The sequence below is a fragment of the Populus nigra genome, chromosome 19 (assembly GCF_951802175.1).
Source record: "Populus nigra chromosome 19, ddPopNigr1.1, whole genome shotgun sequence".
NCBI lineage: Eukaryota > Viridiplantae > Streptophyta > Magnoliopsida > Malpighiales > Salicaceae > Populus > Populus nigra.
Genome location: NC_084870.1, coordinates 10,653,095 through 10,671,493, shown reverse-complemented (window position 1 = coordinate 10,671,493; position 18,399 = coordinate 10,653,095). Strand labels below are relative to the sequence as shown.

At 35.4% G+C, this 18,399-nt stretch overlaps 4 protein-coding genes and 1 pseudogene across 5 annotated transcripts; 1 reads left to right on the top strand and 4 right to left on the bottom strand.

The window, feature by feature from the left end:
* Positions 1–71: 71 nt before the first annotated feature.
* LOC133680049 (phenylcoumaran benzylic ether reductase POP1-like) lies at positions 72–2,104 on the bottom strand. 2 transcript variants are annotated; one of them, XM_062102847.1, is made up of 6 exons: positions 1,708–2,104; positions 1,485–1,619; positions 1,106–1,343; positions 789–992; positions 417–549; positions 72–360 (listed from the first exon to the last, which is right to left on the bottom strand). In XM_062102847.1, the coding sequence occupies exons 1-6, from the start codon at positions 1,888–1,890 to the stop codon at positions 300–302; spliced, it is 954 nt and encodes a 317-aa protein (XP_061958831.1). In that variant the 5' UTR covers positions 1,891–2,104; the 3' UTR covers positions 72–299. The 2 variants fall into 2 exon arrangements, with proteins under 2 accessions (XP_061958831.1, XP_061958830.1); XM_062102846.1 differs by having other exon boundaries at positions 72–549; positions 1,708–2,095.
* A 3,070-nt stretch (positions 2,105–5,174) lies between these two features.
* Positions 5,175–7,362, bottom strand: LOC133680198 (phenylcoumaran benzylic ether reductase POP1-like; annotated as a pseudogene).
* Positions 7,363–8,208: 846 nt separating this feature from the next.
* LOC133679574 (phenylcoumaran benzylic ether reductase POP1) lies at positions 8,209–10,594 on the bottom strand. Its single transcript, XM_062102209.1, has 5 exons — positions 10,329–10,594; positions 9,759–9,893; positions 9,430–9,667; positions 8,850–9,053; positions 8,209–8,584 (listed from the first exon to the last, which is right to left on the bottom strand). The coding sequence occupies exons 1-5, from the start codon at positions 10,503–10,505 to the stop codon at positions 8,418–8,420; spliced, it is 921 nt and encodes a 306-aa protein (XP_061958193.1). The 5' UTR covers positions 10,506–10,594; the 3' UTR covers positions 8,209–8,417.
* Positions 10,595–12,937: 2,343 nt separating this feature from the next.
* LOC133680197 (auxin-responsive protein IAA20-like) lies at positions 12,938–14,810 on the top strand. The gene is made up of 5 exons (XM_062103009.1): positions 12,938–13,444; positions 13,785–13,927; positions 14,193–14,365; positions 14,481–14,580; positions 14,678–14,810. The coding sequence occupies exons 1-5, from the start codon at positions 13,328–13,330 to the stop codon at positions 14,808–14,810; spliced, it is 666 nt and encodes a 221-aa protein (XP_061958993.1). The 5' UTR covers positions 12,938–13,327.
* A 520-nt stretch (positions 14,811–15,330) lies between these two features.
* Positions 15,331–17,778, bottom strand: LOC133679632 (probable pinoresinol-lariciresinol reductase 3). Its single transcript, XM_062102286.1, has 5 exons — positions 17,437–17,778; positions 17,208–17,342; positions 16,384–16,621; positions 16,076–16,279; positions 15,331–15,634 (listed from the first exon to the last, which is right to left on the bottom strand). The coding sequence occupies exons 1-5, from the start codon at positions 17,620–17,622 to the stop codon at positions 15,468–15,470; spliced, it is 930 nt and encodes a 309-aa protein (XP_061958270.1). The 5' UTR covers positions 17,623–17,778; the 3' UTR covers positions 15,331–15,467.
* Positions 17,779–18,399: the final 621 nt, after the last annotated feature.

The window sequence follows — 18,399 nt, the reverse complement described above, 5'->3', positions numbered from 1 at the left end:
GTCTTGTAACATCTGCTAAAACAGCAAAAACAAGACAACCATCACCATCGCTTCTCTAGGACACTGAAATATGGGCAGGCAACCACAGTATTTTATTTGTCAGGACGAGGTAGTTTAATGCAGCTAGGTTTGGATCTGCTTCCATTGGTTGAAGTGTTTACAGAAATTTAATACTTGTGCTCAAAATTAATGCCATTCTGTATGGCATGTAACATAATACATAGCATAGATCTCAACAGGTATGTCTAGTTCACAGCTACCATGATCAATAATATAATTAGTGCAAGGATTGCAGCCATTTATTTTCTTCCACGCCATATATAGGCCATTATGGCATCTTCACTATTATTTTTCACGGTAAATGCTGCTTAATGTAGGAGACTCAGACAAACTGATCAAGGTATTCATCCACGGTAGTGTATTTGACATCAGGGTAAAGCTCAGAAGCCTCTACACCAAATGATGGTTCAATCTTGAAGTTGGTGTGATCTCCCTTCACAAAGACACAGTGAAAAAGTGCTAATTCCACACTGTCTGGAAATGGAGCTTCTGCAAAACCAGAAAGAACGAACAGAATCAATGTCAAACTTGATAAACTTGTCTTGGTTACAATTTTAAACTTCTCAAACTAAGAAAAATACTGTTAAAACATTGTTTAGATCAACTACTAGCAAGTCATCACAAAGCAATTTTTCTTATAATTTTTCCAGAAACTTGACATCCTAGCTGACAGGTCAAATTGATGCTTGCAAAATGAGGATATTAAGCTAATGGAATGATATTCCTACCTTGAATATTCTTCAAAAGTTGCTCCTCGGGAATGTAAATCCTTTTAAGGGTTTTCCCAATCTTCCTCTCCCACAAAGACACAAGATCGTTGAATGAGATGGTGTTAGCTGGGGGTCTAATGTAGAGGATTTTGTTCAAGGCTCTTGGATCATCCACTGCTCTGATAGTATAGGTGCCAATGTCATTTTCCACGTTAAACACCGCTGTACATGAAATGGAAAAAATTGTAAAATTCTTTCAACAATTAAGCAGAGCACTGTAAGCAGAGAATTTCAGTCTATCTCAAAACGATTCTCGGTAGAATTTGCTATATTACCTTTAGGATTTCCATCACCCCAGATGACAACTTTATCTCTTGGAGCAGCTGTAACTCCAATCTGGTTCAAAGTTGGAAGGAAATAACCAGCAAAAAAATTATTTGACACAATGGTGTATGGAATTCCTTCGGCCTCAAGAACTCTGCGTAGTTTAACCTTATGAGCATATGCTGATTTTACTGGTTCAACAGCATGCACCCTATCAACATCATTTCCAAATTCGGACGGGAAAAACCTCTGTGATAAAACAAAGAGTTCTCATTACCATTCTATTGTGTTCATAACATCATCAACTTCTTTTTTCTGGGTTTTCTAGAAGACTCAAAACCTAGTCCAGCAAGAATGACAGCATGTTAATTAAGAAAGTTCTACACCAACCTTAACATTTCCAGCTTCTTTAATGGCAGTAATGATCCTGTCTTGGTTACCCAATTGAGAGTGACCAACCGCAGAGATCACCACATCCACTTGCTTTATCGCCTTCACCAAACTCTCATGATCAAACAAATCTCCCTACAAAAAAAAAAAATCAAACAATTATAAAGAAACAACCATCGTTTACAACACTACTTTTCACATTTCAAAGAAGAAAATGACTTACAGTGAGAAAATTGACACCAAGATTCTTGAATTTGTTAATCACATTAGATTTGGCAGGGCTAGAAAGACTGGACTTTCTAACAAGAGCAAAAGTAGGGTGGCCTGCCTTGGCACTTGCTTCCACTATGAATTTTCCTATGTATCCTGTTCCCCCGATGAACAGAATCTTAGTTTTCGCGGCCATTGCTTAAACTTTCTGGGTAGGGAAAAAAAATGGTTTTAGAATAATCCGAACTCCGAAGATTGTTTGAGATAAGTTAAAGGTCACTATTTATAGTACGGAAATATATGTTTGAAAAATTACAGGTGTACACTTTTGACCATGAAGAGATTGTCACATGTTGCCATGATAGTCTCTTTTTCTATGATCAAGGGGGTGTTAGTTTTGCATTTGTGGTCTTTTATGGGGTTTTCTTAGAGTTGTTGGCTTTAAATAATTCGTAATTTCCCCTATTTGTTTGGTGGAAAGCATTAACTTGATGGTTGCTCTTGTTTGACCATCGGAAGGATCCAAAAGAAAAGGCCTTAAGTCTCGATTGCTATTAAAGCCACTAGAGAGATTGGTAGAGTAAACAATTCCAAAATAAACTAGATAGAATAAATACAATTGTTATCTGTTAACATCAGAAGAATCTATTAGATAAATTAGAGACTTTGGATAAGTTGCCCACCAGCACATGAGCTGATGTGGTTCGTCCATCATGGGGGGTTCCTTTCATGATCAATCGAACAGATTATTATATCCCTATATACAATCTTGTTACGTTGACCCCTTTTGAAGAATTGATTCCAAAGCATACGTGCTATCTCCTCTTACAAATGCTGAGTATATGAAAATCATCTGCATGTTTTCCGGATATGTAGTGTCTGCTGAGATGAACTACAGATTTTGGCATCATTTTAGATGAAAGAAGATCGAATAATGAGTCAGACAAGTTAGCGATTGGGATGCTGAATTCTGGTGGGCTATGATGTTTCGGTAGAAAAGAAAAGTATTGCTTGGTAATCCTAGTTGCATTCTGTTTGGAAAGCAAGGAAATCCAGGATTCACAATGCTGCAGGAGGTAAAATGGAGATAATATCCTGAAAATGCTATTTTGAATGCGCAGGAATAGGAGGATCAAAACTGCTTAGGAAATCCTTGTAATTAGTTTTAGCTGACAGTTTCAGTTCTCAGCAGCTCCAGTGAAGTTCTTTGTTTTGGAAATTGTCGTGAAGTGTTTGAGTTTCTAGAATAAGAATTGGTAGGTGAAACTTTGAATTGGTTGGTGGCCTTTCAATGTTGAATGAAGAGTTTGGTCGTTGATTTAACAGAAGAAAAAAACACAACAAGAAGAAGGTTTTGGTAGGCGAAGACTCTAAGCTTTTGAAGTTCACGAAGCCCTTCAAGTGGCCAATTGTTAGATTGTTCCTGGCGAGAATGATTGATCACTTTGGTATCAATGACCCCAGAGTTGCATGTTGCTCTCAGCCCACCTTTCTTTCCCACCTAGGAGATTTATCCAGCACCAATTTTAAATTGGCTGAGGAATTTGTTGGCCATGCGTGCACCATATTTGTGTATAAAATGTTTCTGTTTATTTGCTGAATGATAGTTTTTTTTAAAAAAATAAATTCTGAAAAAGTAAATTATTTTTTTATGTTTAGTAGTATAATAGAAAATAAGTTGGAAAACACTTTTCAGTATTTGATTATATCATAGAAAATAAGCTGAAAAATAACTTATTAATATTTTATTTTTTTTCAAGTTAATTAAAATAATGATGAATAAATCTTACAAATTAAAAAGTTGAATGAGAATAAAATTGAAAAAAATTTCATAAATTATCTCAAATAAAATAAATAATAGAGATAAAATCTAAAAAATAAAAAAATAATAAAATATGAAGAAATTAAAATAATAATAATTAACATTTCATAAATTATTTTAAATAAAATAAGAAACAATCAAAAGAATGAAGATCAAATTTGATAGATAAAAAATTTTAATAAAAAAATAATAAGGGAAAAGCAAATAACAATTATAAAAATAAAAACCAAAGTTAATATGAAAATTAAATTTTAAGAGATGAAATTAAAAAATAAATATTCAAAACAAAATATATATAGCAATCAAAAGTTTAAGGATTAAATTTGATATAATCAGCTAATAATATGACATTTCTAAATTTTTCACAACTTCCGGAAAGTGTTTTATGTCCAAATTTTCTAGGAAAATATTTTTCTGAAAACCAAGTCAAATTTTTCTTTGATTAAAAAGCATTTTTCGTTGACTAATTTTTCTAATGACAAATAAATATAAAAAAATTTGATAAATAATTTAAAAAACCATTTTTCACTAATCAAATATAGCCTAAGAATCAGATATGTTAGTCACAAAGATTAGAGAAAATTGAGAGATGTAGAGAGAGAGAGAGAGAGAGAGCCAGTAACTCTCCAAGATGTTGTTAAAAAAATAAAATTAATTTAACTTAATAATTTAAGTTTTTAGATAAATTTTAAAATGTAATTTATTTTATTTTCTAATATATTTTTTTAAGTAAAAGTTTTTTGGACTTGAAATTTATATAAATTTATATTATCTTATGTTTGATTTTTATTAAATATACAGGGATGATAAAATTAGAATTTATGACTATTTAGTTATAAAGATTTTGATATCATATTAAAAAATCAATTCAATTTAATAATTTAAGTTATTAAATGAAATTCTAAAACATAATTTATATTATTATACAATTACTTTTTTTTTAAGGGGATTTTGTAGCATACCGTTGGGCATTATTGTTGTTGTAGTTTTTTACGCTATCGTCGGTACTTTGATCTTCTCAAGATTCTTCCCAGCATCACTCTCCCAGATCTAAACCAACTCGTTATTTGGGTAAACATTTCCTGCAAGACTTATTGTTCAATGCACCTGGATCAGTGGCGGTCATTGTGAAGGCTGCAACTTTTTGCTCCTTCACAAAAACATCCGCTGAAAAACCTCAAAGAAAAAGATCAGCAATTACCACATTGCTTTATGCCTAATAGTTGGATCCTCACTCCAATTTTCAGGAATGTTACAAAAATGTAATGCTCGCAGTCAAGAAAATGCTTCTGTGTTGTAACTTAATACATCACAGAGATCTCAACAGGTGCCTAAGAGGTCTAGGATGACCAACATGATGTGTACTGATACAAGTGCTAGAATTATAGCCAACTTTTTTTTTTTTTGATTAGAGGAAACCCCACCTCACAGAAAGCGCATTTTGTAAACCCAGGTGAGTGAGTAAAACCCCGGCTATCTCAGGCTCTCACAAAAAGTGCACGCCCTGACTCGAACTCGAGACCTGCTGTGCAGATCTCAAGCCCTTTGCCACCACGCTACACTCCTTGGGGACTAGCCAACTTTCTTCCATACTCTTAAGGCCCAACGTGGCATCTGAAATATTATTTATCATGGTGATGCCGCTTAATGCAGAAGAATCAGACGAACTGGTTAAAGTACTCATCCACAGTGGTGTATTTGACATCACGGTAAAGCTCAGAAGCCTTCACGCCAAATGATGGTTCAATCTCAAAGTTGGTTTGATCTCCCTTCACAAATGCAGAGTGACCTATTGAAAAAACTACTTTTGAGTGGAGCCGAAGCTTATGCAAGAACAGAGAAGAAAAGAGAACCAATGTCAAACTCCATGACTTCATACCATACAAACTTTACAAAACTGTTCCTAAGAACACCGGTAAACATTTTTCAAACACAAGTCGACAGAGGTCTAACAGATGATAGTGAATTGAAGATATCTTTCATTTCCAGTGATAGAGTTCTAGTTTACATATAAAGCTAATGAAATGATATTCATACGTTGGATATCCTTTAAAAGTTGCTCCTCCTGAACATGGATCCTTTCGAGGGTTTTCCCAATCTTCTTCAACCAAAAAGACACAAGATCGTGGAATGAAATGATGTTGAATGAGGACTTAGTGTACAGGATCTTGTTCGAGGTTCTTGGATCATCCACTGCTCTGATAGTATATGTAGCAATGTCATCTTCGGCATTAAAAACCGCTGCAGATCAAAAGACAAAACTGTAAGATTCGTTCAACACACACAGCACGGAGCTGCACCATCCTCCTATTTGACTTGCTTATATAATGCAGTCCATTGCCACAGTGACATACATTTCATACTTACCTACTTATGGCCTACCTTTTGCATTTCAAGACTGATAATGGACATAATTCTGGGTCTCTTGCAGGCTATAGCAGTAGTTCAAAGCTGTACAAGAGTTTACAGCAATAGGAATCAATGATCTAGCAATGCAATATCCAATATATTTTCCATGCCCAATTAAGAATACCATATACGAAGGGTATCAAGATTTCTTATCTGCTGTCACACAAATTACCTTTAGGACTTCCATCACCTAAAATGACAACCTTGTCTCTCGGGGCAGCTGTAGCTCCAGGCTGGTACAAATTTGATAGATAGTAGCCTGCAAAACAATTTGATGCCACCTAGGTGTCTGGAATTGCTTCAGCTTCAATTGCTCGGCGAATTTTAACCTTCGTAGACCATACTGTTTTTGATGGCTCCACAGCATGCACCCAATCCACATCATTTCAAAATTCTGATGGGAAGAATCTCTGCAATAAAACCAATAATTTTCATCAACAAACTGACAAGCTAAAAAGAATTGTTAATAATTCTGCTCAATCAAGTTTTTTTTCTTCTTGTTTTTTTTTAGTTTACAAGAAGACAATCAAATCCCAGTCCAGAATGACAGAATATAAATCAAGTTAAGAGTTCATTGACCCAAATAAGATTACCAACCTTAACATTTCCAGCTTCCTTAATGGCATCAATGATCTTGACTTGATCACCTAAGAGACTGTATTAATATCAGAGATTACCACATCTACTTGCTTTTTGCCTTCACCACCAAACTCTCATGATCAAACAAATCTCCGTGTAGTAAAACCTAAAGTAAATAACAACTAACACAACAGCACATTTTCCTTCAGTTTTCACATTTTTTATACTGGTTGACTTACAATGAGGAAATGGACACCAAGATTCTTGAAGCTGTTAATGATATTGGATTTGGCAGGGATAGAGAGAGCGGACTCTCTAACAAGAGCAAAAGTAGCGTTGCCTGCTTTGTCACTTGCTTCTACCATGAATTTTTCCATGTATCCTGTGCCTTCAATGAACAATAACGAGGTACGAAATCTGAGCTCTTTTACAAAACCTATCAGGTTCAGGTTGGACCTTCTTATAATTATAGGCTTTCTTTTTTTTATTTTAAAGTTACTTGGCTCAGCACATTAAAAGCATGGATTATACTTTTACATTTCCTATTATATGAAGGAATTCTTTCCTCCTCGATCACTTTTCTTCAAGAACTTCAATAACACTTGCACATCTCTAGGTAGCCAACTCTCTCTCCCATTCTTTCACTCCTTTATTCTCTACATGATGTGTGTGTGTGTTTAATAAATAAAATACTGACTTAATCATCCTCAAACACCTGGTGGTGTCTGAGCTTCGTATACGGAGGACTCAAGAGTAGCACCACCATTTTTTACCCCATGGCTGAAAATCATATATAATAAAATCTAGATACTCAAAATCTGGTGCTTTATCAAACAGAGTCTTGCTTTTCGCGGCCATAGCTTAGCTTATACCATCTGTACAAAGGGAACAACGTTTTTTTTTTTTTGTCCCAAAGAAAGGAAAGTGATGTGGCCATGATTATGTTTTTGCCTGGAGGACAAGATGCTGTGTAGGTGGGATTTTTTCATTGGTGGGCTTTTGGGTTTGTCAACATGATAAAGAATGGATGGAGATGATTTTGAGGCACGCTCGAGTTATAAACGAAGCACAAATCTGAACCATTCGTGACCCATTAGCAACTGTAGAAAATATAACCCTAAACTGGCCACTATCTTGTTAAAACTAAGGAATATAACCCATTATCTAAATATGACCCGCACTTTCCTTCGGGCCGTGGATAGTATATGAACAATTGTGGGCTGGATCATAAGCACCAGTGGACAAAGTATAGCCCACTGCCGCAGATTACTTGCACCGAAACAGCACTTTGCACTTCTCATAAAACTAAGGCAACGACTATCATCTTCATCCATGAACAGTGAACAATTCGTCACACAGTGAGTGCTACCGATATTTTGTACTCTTTGTATAGCATTCCTGAAAGGTGGGTGATGCTAAACTCAACAGTCTATAAATCGACGGGGGATGATGGAGGGCTGAGACTCGGCGGTGCTGTGTTAGTCCCCATGATGATGGATCTTAGCAATGTTCCTGTATTATTGAGTGTTTGAAGAAGGGACAGCGAATTCACAAATTCCTGCGATCCAATATTTGCTTGAACTTGCAAGAGGAAGGCACCGCTATTCTGGAGCACCACTTTATCTTTACGATTAAATGTGTCGAGTGGCATACTAAAAGAAAGTGAAACGTGAAAGTTTCCATGACAGATTAATACTCCTCCAATGGCCGAAACATGACTTCAATTTCGTGTAACTTCATAGGCGAAAGGGTGCTATTATGTAGAGAAACTTGATACATCACTGAGATATTTTGATCAATTATTGAAGTGCAAAAGCATTACAAGCAACTAAATTCTCCCATGTAGTACTGTGAAGCATAATATGGGATCTGCTTGATTATTTATTTAGGTAATACTGATTGGTGTAGAAGACTCAGACAAACTGATTCAGGTATTCATCCACAGTAGTGTATTTGACATCAGGGTAAAGCTCCGAAGCCTCTACACCAAATGATGGTTCAATCTCGAAGTTGGTGTGATCTCCCTTTACGAACACCGAGTGCCCAATTGACAAAACCACGTTGACTGGAACCGAAGCTTCTGAAAAACAGAGAGACAAGCAATGTCAAACTTGCTAACTTTGCCATGCTACCTCTTAACAATTCAAACTCAGATCTGCTTACAATTATTTAAACTCGTTAAATATATTTAAACTATGTCAAGGGCAGAGATTTTTCTCGAAATTGTTTCTTGGAAAATCGACAGTACCCCCAGCTGACAGAGTTCGATGCTTATAAACTGAAGAGATTTTCTTCTGTCAGTGTTAAGGCTGTTTGCATAAAAGCTAATGAAATGATTTTCTTACCTTGGATATTTTTGAGAAGTTGCTCCTCTGGAACATAGATCCTTTCAAGGGTTTTCCCAATCTTCTTCTCCCACAAGGACACAAGATCATTGAATGAGATGCTGTTGGCTGGGGGTTTAATGTAGAGAATTTTGTTCAAGGTTCTGGGATCATCCACTGCTTTGATAGTATAGGTGGCAATGTCATCTTCTTTGTTGAAAACAGCTGTAGATCAAAACATGAAACTGTAAGATTCATGCAATTCAGTCAGCATCAAGCTACAAGCAACATCCTATTTGCGCATGCTTAAATATTGGAGTCCTTCTTGCTACAGAGAACACCTAACAGGCTAGTGAATACTTGCCTAAAATAGTCACATGTTTTTTTACAGTTTTAGCAGATAAAGACCGATAATGCTTGTGATAAAATCCAGATCATCATTCAAAATCCATGGTCTGCTCAAATAAACAGGATACTGAGCCTACTTAAACATTTGCAGTAGTTCTAAACCACTGCAGTTGAATAGCACATAAATATATAAAAGTTATCGGGAATTTATTCCATCACAGGAAAATCTTCAACAGAATCTGTGAAACATTACCTTTAGGATTTCCATCACCCAAGATGACAACTTTATCTCTTGGAGGAGCTGTGGCTCCAGGCTGGTTAAGAGAAGGAAGGAAATAGCCAGAAAAAAAATTGGAAGATACATAGGTGTACGGAATCCCTTCAGCCTCAATAGCCCTTCTTATGTTCGCCTTCGTTGCAAACGCTGATTTTGCTGGTTCAACAGCATTCACTCTATCCACATCATTTCCAAACTCTGATGGGAAAAATCTCTTCAATAAAACAAACAATTTGCATTAACAAGCCTATGATTGCTAAAATTAGTAATTCTCAAACCCCAAACAAAATTAACTACATGTATACCTTAACATTTCCAGCTTCTTTAATAGCAGCAATGATCCTGTCTTGCTCAACTAACTGAGCATGACCAACTGTAGAGATAACAACATCCACTTGCTTTATAGCCTTCACCAAACTTTCATGATCAAACAAATCTCCCTTCAAAACAAAAAACACAAAAGCAAATATAAAGAAATATTAAATCTTCTCCATTCACCTTTTTTTAAAGAAATCAACATGGACCACATACTTACGAGGAGCAAAACAGTTTAACCGCAGTTGATGCAATGAGCCCTGTTATTATAACTAGCTAAGGTAATAACTAATAAATCAAGACAACGTTATTAGTTGATTAGCTCCAATGTCTTAAAAATCTGCCATTCACAACATGGATTTTTCTAAGATTTATCTCCAGGACACATAAATTTTCTTGTGCCACTCACTGCCTGTCCATGAATCAACGGTCCAACAACTAGTTTAAAAAGGGATAACTAACTGCTGGCACATGCCCTAATCCACGTCAAGAAAACCCTTGTACCATTTGTGTTTTCACTTTATTAACCCCGAAAAAAATGGGAAAAGAAAAGGACTTACAATAAGGAAATTGACCCCAAGGTTCTTGAAGTTATCGATCACAACGGATTTAATAGGATTAGAGAGAGTGGGCTCTCTAACAAGAACAAAAGTAGGATGGCCTGCCTTAGCGCTAGCTTCCACTATGAATTTTCCTATGTATCCTGTTCCTCCAATGAACAGAATCTTACTTGCCATTGCTTAAACTTTCCGTCTAGAGAATAATAAAGAATGTCTGTTTTTTAGGGTAGAAAATAAGAATCCAAAGCTGTGAAGGAGATGGAGTCACTTGATCACCGTTTATAGCCAGAAATGCAGGTGTGAAATTACAGAACTGCACTTTCCACTGTGAGGAGATTGTGACGTATGCATGATGGTGTTTCTGTATGTAGGCAAAGAATCTGTCTAGGGTTGTTTTGTACTTGATGGGCGTTTATGGGGATTCCAAGAAAATTCTCTTACAAGGCAAGTTCGTAACCATGATCATCCATGGTCAATGATATTTAATAGGTTACGGAATTGTTGTTCCTAAGTTATGGGCATGTGGTCTGTTAATAGGTCTCGGTTCATTTGGTGTCATGCACCTACCTTTGTTATGAGAAGAATTATCTTTCCTTCTTCAGAACAATATGTTAATTGAGGAATTATCTTGCAAATAATTAGATTTATTTAAATTATGTCCTTTTTATTTTGTTTTCTTCTCATTGCAAAGCTTCTTCTTTTTTTTAACCATGGTATCTAATTAATTTTAATTTAAATAATTAATGATACCAGCGTACAATAAGATATGTATCTGTTAGAAAATTTAATTATATTTTTATTAAATATGAAATTATGTTATTGAATCTACTTTTTTTTTTAAATAATTATTATGGATGGAAGGATAAGGCGGTCCAGTGGAGGGCCTGGCGATTTGCCATCTTCAAGTTTTAATTTCGAATCCTCCTGTTGTTAAAAAAAAAAAAAAAAACTTTTGGGATCACGCCGATAGGGGTAAAGCGGCCGTATATATTATTTTTTTAATTTTTTTATTAATATAGGTATTTGAATTAACTTGTTTGTATATTGGCTAATCTCACGGACCTTGAAATTAATAATTATATAAATTTTCAGTAACTCTAAAATTTATAAAACTCAAATTAATAATTTTTAAAAAACAAATTCAAAACTTGACTAATTAATCCGATGACTAATTAATTCGATGCGTGAAAACTAACCTAAGAATACCTTATGTTTTTAAAAAAATTATGAACTATTATAATATAATAAAACAGTTTGGACTTCAGATTTTCATGTTCTGGTTAAAGAATAAACATTAGCGTGAAAGAATAAAAAAGATTACGCGTCACCCTAATGGCCTGCAATTGCTAAAGACACCAAAGAAAGAACAGACAGAACAAAGAGATTCCGATCATCAGAAGAAATTAGATGCATAGAATGAACAATTCCAAGCATCAAAATATTAATCACCTAGTTTAAAAGCACACGTACAAATTATTATCTGGACAGTTGCCAATATGTATTGATATATGGTGTTTTTAATTAAAAATACATTCAAATGATGATTTTTTTTCTTATTTTTTTAAAGATTTTTGATATTAATATATTAAATTCATTTAAAAATATCTAAAAATATATTAATTTAATGTTTTTCTAAATAAAAAAACAATTTAAAAATCAGGTTGTACTGCATCATTCATTCACCTTGAGTGAGTCTACCACAATTAACATAATAAATTAATCTTCAAATTATTAATTACCTTGCATGGTGGGTCTACCGAGTCCTGCCAATCTATAGCCTAATCCAGGTAAGGTTGATTTTTAAATAGTTTAGGAAGTTGACTCAGTAAAAAATCAATTCATAATCAAAGTGATCTGATTTTTAATTTTTCTTGTTTTAAATAATTTTTTTATATTTTTATATAGTTTTGATATTAAAAATAAATTTTAAAAAATTAAAATAATATTTTTTTAATATTTTTTTTAAATAAAAAATATTTTAAAAAATAACGACTACTGCACTTTTAAACACCATCTAAGTATCATCAATAACAACTGCCTTTATAAATTGCAACCATCTGAGATATTAATGTTCCGGATTTTAGTTTCATTTTTTAGATTTATTTTTAGTTTTCATTATTTTTTTATATTTCTAATTACAAATTTGAGATTTCATGTCGAAATATTCATACGTAATGAAATATTTTTGGTTGTGTTGCCACAGCTTTGCCGCCGGCCCATTCATAATCCATTGCTAGTTCGACTTGAATTTTAAGGCTCGGGCCCAAGACTTTCTTACAGGAGGCTGGAGATCAAGGTGTCCAGTAGACTGGTCTACCCAAATCACTGTAGTTTTTCCAGGCAAGGGAGAGGGAGATCAATGCCTTTGTGTGAACATGATGAAGAGTATTTTTAGCAATTCCACATGGAACTAGTTGCTGGGATAAAATGGCTAATTAGCTGTATCCTCGCACCTCTATTAATAACTCTCATGGCTAACTGGCTGATAATTTTGGCTACTGTGAAGATGCACAATGCTAACCGTGAAGCTAGCTAGCTAAACTCGGTGACTGGACTGCCAATTATGCTCTTCATTTGGCTGCAGCAGGTCTGCATATTTGGAACAACAACCACACCTGAGTACGTACTGACACCCGTGTCTGTCTTGGTCTACTTAATTTCGGGTGCTATAAGAGGACAGACAGCGGTGTTTTTGTTGAGAAATGGCTCGACATTTCTGATTAAATAGCAGCAATGAGCGGTTGGCATGTTAAGAAAGACAACGTTCTGATGAGCTAGCCTTTCTTTTGCAAGCATCAAGTATCGATGTTTGGCAACATTTTCTGATACCATCATCCCTCAAAAGGCTAGCTAGCTAGACATGCATCATATTTGTTGATCGAGGTGCGCACGTAGTGCTGGGATAGCCATGCACGCATGTGGAAAACGATTTCTTTTATTAATGCAGCAAAAATGACCAAAGAGCGCTTGGTCGTTTGCAGGGAGCATTAGCAGCTAGCATGAGAGGGAAAATCAGAGTGAAGCAACAAATTACAAAACAAGAAGGAAGCAAAAGAATGACCAAGACCCCTCCTGAAGAAAAGAGACAGCCTCAAGTCAAGCAGCAAAGGCAAGAGGTGAGAACCCACGAAATTCATAGCATGGGAGTCAATTACTCTAACTAGGCCAGGCAAACAATATTTGAATGTGTCCATATGTACTTAAATAAAGGTACTCAACAGCTAGCATGGTTTTATTTTCTTGTTACATGAATGATGTATGCAAACCATAATTTAAACCAAAGCACATAGGAAATTGGAAATAACAAGTCTAAGTACTACTGTAAAGAGAATCTAATCTCAACAACGTAGCTAGATTTTGACCACTCACAATTTATCTGTCTATATATATAGAGAGAGAGGGATCTGATTAGCCTAGCTAGATGCAGGTGGATTTTCTGACCAAACGACTTTGTAGGAATTAGCGTGGAGGTCATCAACAGCTCAACATTCATCTTCCTGTCCTACCTCTTTAATTAGCTTCTTCACTATGTCACATCCTAGCACTGAACTTAGTCTTGCCCTCTACAATCCTGCCAAGGACTCTATTTCGAACACAAGGTACGTATGTCTTATCACTTATGTAGTAGCTGGTTGGGTTTTTGCTAGCCAGCTATAAACCTCCATCAATGATCTTCTTCTTCGCATCTTTCTTTGAACCCCCAATGTTTTCATCTGGATTGTTTTCTCCTTTCCAAATGGCAAGAAGAATCAAATTATACTATATACGGCCTCTCTTTCCTTCAATTTTCTCAAACTACTTTTTCTTCAAACTCAATAACCAGACGTCAAGTCTTAATATCAATTCAATGTATACTTGCTGCAGGTTCGAAGGTACTCTCCCTGTAGATAACAAGAACAAATGCATACGTTCCTCTTTATTCGTCAAGGTTTGCTTGGATGGCAATTTAATGTGCAGAAAATTAGATCTCCTGGCACATGATGGCTACAGTTCTTTGATTCCTACTCTTAGCCATATGTTTAATACCACTACTCTATGTACGTATATATATTTATACATATATAATTTCTTAAATAACTTGAAAACTGAATTATATTGCAGTTTTATTTATAGATATCTTTGTTAAACTTAATTATGACCCTTTGGAAACAGACCCTGAAGCTGTTTGTATTCGTGCACAAAGGCATCATCATGTCCTAACATATATAGATAGGGAAGGAGAATGGATGATGGCAAGAGATGTCCCATGGGAGTAAGCATATAAATAATCCTAGCAAATAATTTATGTTGTGAAATATGTTCTTTCTTTCTTAATTTGTTCTTACACATTATTTTGATTTTTTTTTAAGATCACTTAACGTCGTTCTATTCAGATTGATTTTAAATGTTGATGTACAGGATGTTCTTGGCGTCAGTGAAGAAATTGATGATTACAAGAACATCCAGTGTATTTCTGGGCAGCTCGATTCAAATTCAAGATAGCGCCAGTTCTTAAGTGTATTCAGGAAGGTTCAAATGGTGTCGCTGAAGCAAAAGGTGGTAGCCAGTTGAACAATCCAAGTGTATTTTAAGCTCAATTCAAATTTTGGTAGCCGGTTCTGTTAGCCTTTGCAGAACAAGAACAGCATTTTATGTTGCAGGCCAAAATCTTTTACATTGAAGTCCCAATTTTCCTACTCTGTCAAAACTGTTGCACCCTTGTCAACTTGGCGTGCTAAAGAATTTTAAAATTCAGCTTGACTTGAATGATTCGCTGGGTCTGCTGTGTTTTGCTTTTAGCAACAACGGACTTATCAGTACAATAAAATTTCAACTCATCTTTCATGCCCTTCATTTCACAAAGCAAAGTACAACCGGTTTGTCCATATCAATTGAGCTCACAAGCGATCAATGAATCAGACATACTCGTTCGTTTGAATGACTGCTCAAAATATTTTTGTACGTATCACTCTAAGGTCTGAGCAATTAATGCAGTAGTGGAAAATGTGAATCATCCTTCAGCTTTACCAAACAGAGCTCTTATATTTCCATTATGCAAATGATTCTTGTTAATATTTCAAACAAAATACAAGCTGTGCGTGCCGAGATCAATAAGGGATCTAGCATGGAAAAAAACTATCAGTCAGATATACTTGCATGTTACAACAAGGTCTCCAAAAACTCGCTGATTGTAGCGTATTTCACATTTGGATATAGTTGTGTCCCTTCTACTCCACTGTGAGAATCAATGTCAAAGTACGTGTGATCTCCTTTTACAAATGCAGAGTATATGAAAATCATCTGCATGTTGTCCGGATATGGAGTCTCTGAAATGAGAAAACATCACATACTTTTGTATCATCTTAATTTAAAGCAAGGTAAACCAACTAAACCAGACATGGGTTAAAGCAGAGGAACATAAAGAGAAAGCAAAGCAACAAGAACATTCTATTCTATCTCTTCATCCAAAAACGAAAAAGAAATTTTCTGCATGTTAAACTGGGAGCCAGTCCTACATGCGTCCACTAGAATTATAAAAAGATCCCAGCACAATTTCAAGCGTAGGCAAAGCTTCCAGACCAGGGAGATTGAAATTTGAATAAATATATGAAAAGCATATATGGATTTGATGATTTTAATAATTTCTGTTCAAGCAACAAGAACGGATCTTATCACATCTAAGTTTTATGGAATTTTAACTCAAGTTAAAGGTAATTAGTCTTCTAAATGGAAGCCCCAGGCATAAACAATGTAACCAGCTAACATACCTTTGATTTTCATAAGCAGCTCATCTTCTGGCACATAAATCTTCTCAAGCTTCTTCCCAATCTTACTCTCCCAAATCTCAACCAGCTCGTTCATCGAGTAAACATTTCCTGGAGGCCTCAAATATAGCACCTTGTTCAATGTACGTGGGTCATCCATTGAACATATTGTGAAGGCAGCAACATCCTGTTCCTTCACAAAGACAGCTGCAGACAAACGACAAGAAAAGAACTGCAAGTTACCACAATTCTGGCTTCCTATTTGGCTAAATAAAACATATACAAATAATTAAGGATCTTGGCCAGCAGACCTTTAACATTCCCATCTCCAAACACTCTGATCTTGTCCCTGGGTGGAGTCTTTAACCCCGGTTGAACTAATGATGGAAGTAAATAGCTTGTCAAGAAATTGCAGGAGACGTAAGTATAGGGAATGCCTTCAGCTTCGACAAGACGCCGAATCTCAGCTTTCCGCAAGTAGAAGTTGTAGTCCATGTCAGATATTTGAATTCTATCTGGATCGGCTCCAAATTCAGAAGGAATAAACCTCTGCAATGATTAACACATTCATCTATCTAATTCAACAAAAGAATCAGCTTTTGACAACGGTTCATGCATTTCTTTGTCTTTCGGTCCACACTTTCTTCTTCTTAGCATACTTATCATTTCATACTCCAGGATGCTAAAATACAAAATTCTTATTTAATTTCTTAAGGAATCTTGGTCACACTCGCTTCATTTTTCCAGTATTTTGCCACTTGTGAACTTGACAAACACCTTTTGTCCAATCAACAGGAACAATTTAGGAAACAAGAGCTATTCCAGTTAAGACTGAAAACAGAAAGCAGGTGAGGAAATCATCAATGTCTAGTATTAGCAACTTATACTGGAAATTCTGTCCGCGGATGAAAAATACCAAAAGTTTCCTTATCCCTTCATTCTGGTTTCGTCATATGAAATTTATTACCACTACGGATGTGTAATCTTCCTATTTTAATTAACATTCCAAGGTCTCCAGTGTGCATTTCCAATGCACTATTAGTACACTCAAACCAAAATTGAAGGGAATTAAGATGGAACAAAACCAATAAAAACCCATCTAAACAGAAACAAATAGAAGTGAAAAATACACAACCTTGATGCACCCAGCTTCTTTAATAACTCTAATAAGTACCCTCTGTTCAAGAACATGTTTTGATGGGATTGAACATATCACCACTTCTACTTGCTTCACTGCCCCCACAAGACTCTTCTCATCCTCCACTGACCCCTGGAGAAAATCCCAAACAAAAATTCAAAAACAGCCCAAAAAAGAGAAGAAGAAATCTTTACACCAACAAAACAAAACAAGAAGAAGAACTAACCTTTATGATTGTGGCACCACAATTGGACAAACACAGAAGCTTTTGTGCTTTAACAGGGTCATTAGGAGCAGAGTCTCTAACAAGAACAAAAGTGGGGTGTGAGAATTTCAGGCTAAATTGTGCTAAATGGTATCCTAAATTTCCTGTTGCTCCTATTATTAGTACTTTGCTCTTCTTCTCATCCATGTTTTTCTTTTTCCCTTAAAAATTAGTGGCTGTGTCGTTTCAGTTTTTAAGATCTTGAAACTTTCGTTTTGAGTTCAGTGTTTTTGCGTCTACAAGTCAATGGAGAGACTTGACGTTCCTGGAAGTTGGGAGTGGCGTTTTGTGTTCAGCGCGTTGTCGTTTTTCACTCGATAGGATGTCAATCGACAAATAGGCTTTTTTATTGGAGGGTTAATGGTGTCGCTGTTCGCTCTACTTTCAATTTGGTCCTTGAAAACTTCTTCTACACAATTTGGTCCTTAATTGGTTCTTCTACCATCTGTTTCCCCTCTATCATCCTCCTCTTCCTTAACAACAACCCATGAAAAATACTATATCAATAAAAAATAGAAAGTAATGGGATGACTCCATAAAAAAAAGATTGAATTCCATAATCTTTGCATTGTCAACAGCAATATTCGACATCAATTGACAAAAAGATAATATCAATGGAAAATATAAAGAAATCTTTAAGTGCTACACTAATCTTGCATTTACAACTTAGCAATTATACATATATATGTAAGAAAAAATAATTATATCCCTAAATGGTTACAAAATATTTTAGTTAAATCCATCCTCTTGTATGATTTGAGGATAAACAATAGTAGAGGGACTAAAGCAAGAAGAAATTAATAGAATAGAGACCAAATCCATCAACCCAGCCCTCAAACGGCTCCTTTGTAGAAACCTTTAAATTTGAAATTTGACAGGAAATCGTAACAGAAACCAAGCCATTGATGACCTTTATCTCTCTCT

What these genes read in the sequence shown, in the direction of transcription:
- LOC133680049 (XM_062102847.1), bottom strand. Translation starts at nt 1,890, where the DNA reads ATGGCCGCGAAAACTAAGATTCTGTTCATCGGGGGAACAGGATACATA. An exon ending in GGGTGATGGAAATCCTAAAG is followed by an intron (nt 993 to 1,105) that starts GTAATATAGCAA and finishes TTTCATGTACAG; the next exon opens with CGGTGTTTAACGTGGAAAAT. An exon ending in TACCCTGATGTCAAATACAC is followed by an intron (nt 361 to 416) that starts TACCGTGGATGA and finishes TTAAGCAGCATT; the next exon opens with TACCGTGAAAAATAATAGTG.
- LOC133679574 (XM_062102209.1), bottom strand. Translation starts at nt 10,505, where the DNA reads ATGGCAAGTAAGATTCTGTTCATTGGAGGAACAGGATACATAGGAAAA. An exon ending in GGGTGATGGAAATCCTAAAG is followed by an intron (nt 9,054 to 9,429) that starts GTAATGTTTCAC and finishes TTTGATCTACAG; the next exon opens with CTGTTTTCAACAAAGAAGAT. An exon ending in ACTTCTCAAAAATATCCAAG is followed by an intron (nt 8,585 to 8,849) that starts GTAAGAAAATCA and finishes TCTGTTTTTCAG; the next exon opens with AAGCTTCGGTTCCAGTCAAC.
- LOC133680197 (XM_062103009.1), top strand. Translation starts at nt 13,328, where the DNA reads ATGAGAGGGAAAATCAGAGTGAAGCAACAAATTACAAAACAAGAAGGA. An exon ending in GTTTAATACCACTACTCTAT is followed by an intron (nt 14,366 to 14,480) that starts GTACGTATATAT and finishes CTTTGGAAACAG; the next exon opens with ACCCTGAAGCTGTTTGTATT. An exon ending in GCAAGAGATGTCCCATGGGA is followed by an intron (nt 14,581 to 14,677) that starts GTAAGCATATAA and finishes TTTTTTTTTAAG; the next exon opens with ATCACTTAACGTCGTTCTAT.
- LOC133679632 (XM_062102286.1), bottom strand. Translation starts at nt 17,622, where the DNA reads ATGGATGAGAAGAAGAGCAAAGTACTAATAATAGGAGCAACAGGAAAT. An exon ending in AAGAAGCTGGGTGCATCAAG is followed by an intron (nt 16,622 to 17,207) that starts GTTGTGTATTTT and finishes TAATCATTGCAG; the next exon opens with AGGTTTATTCCTTCTGAATT. An exon ending in GCTGCTTATGAAAATCAAAG is followed by an intron (nt 15,635 to 16,075) that starts GTATGTTAGCTG and finishes TTCTCATTTCAG; the next exon opens with AGACTCCATATCCGGACAAC.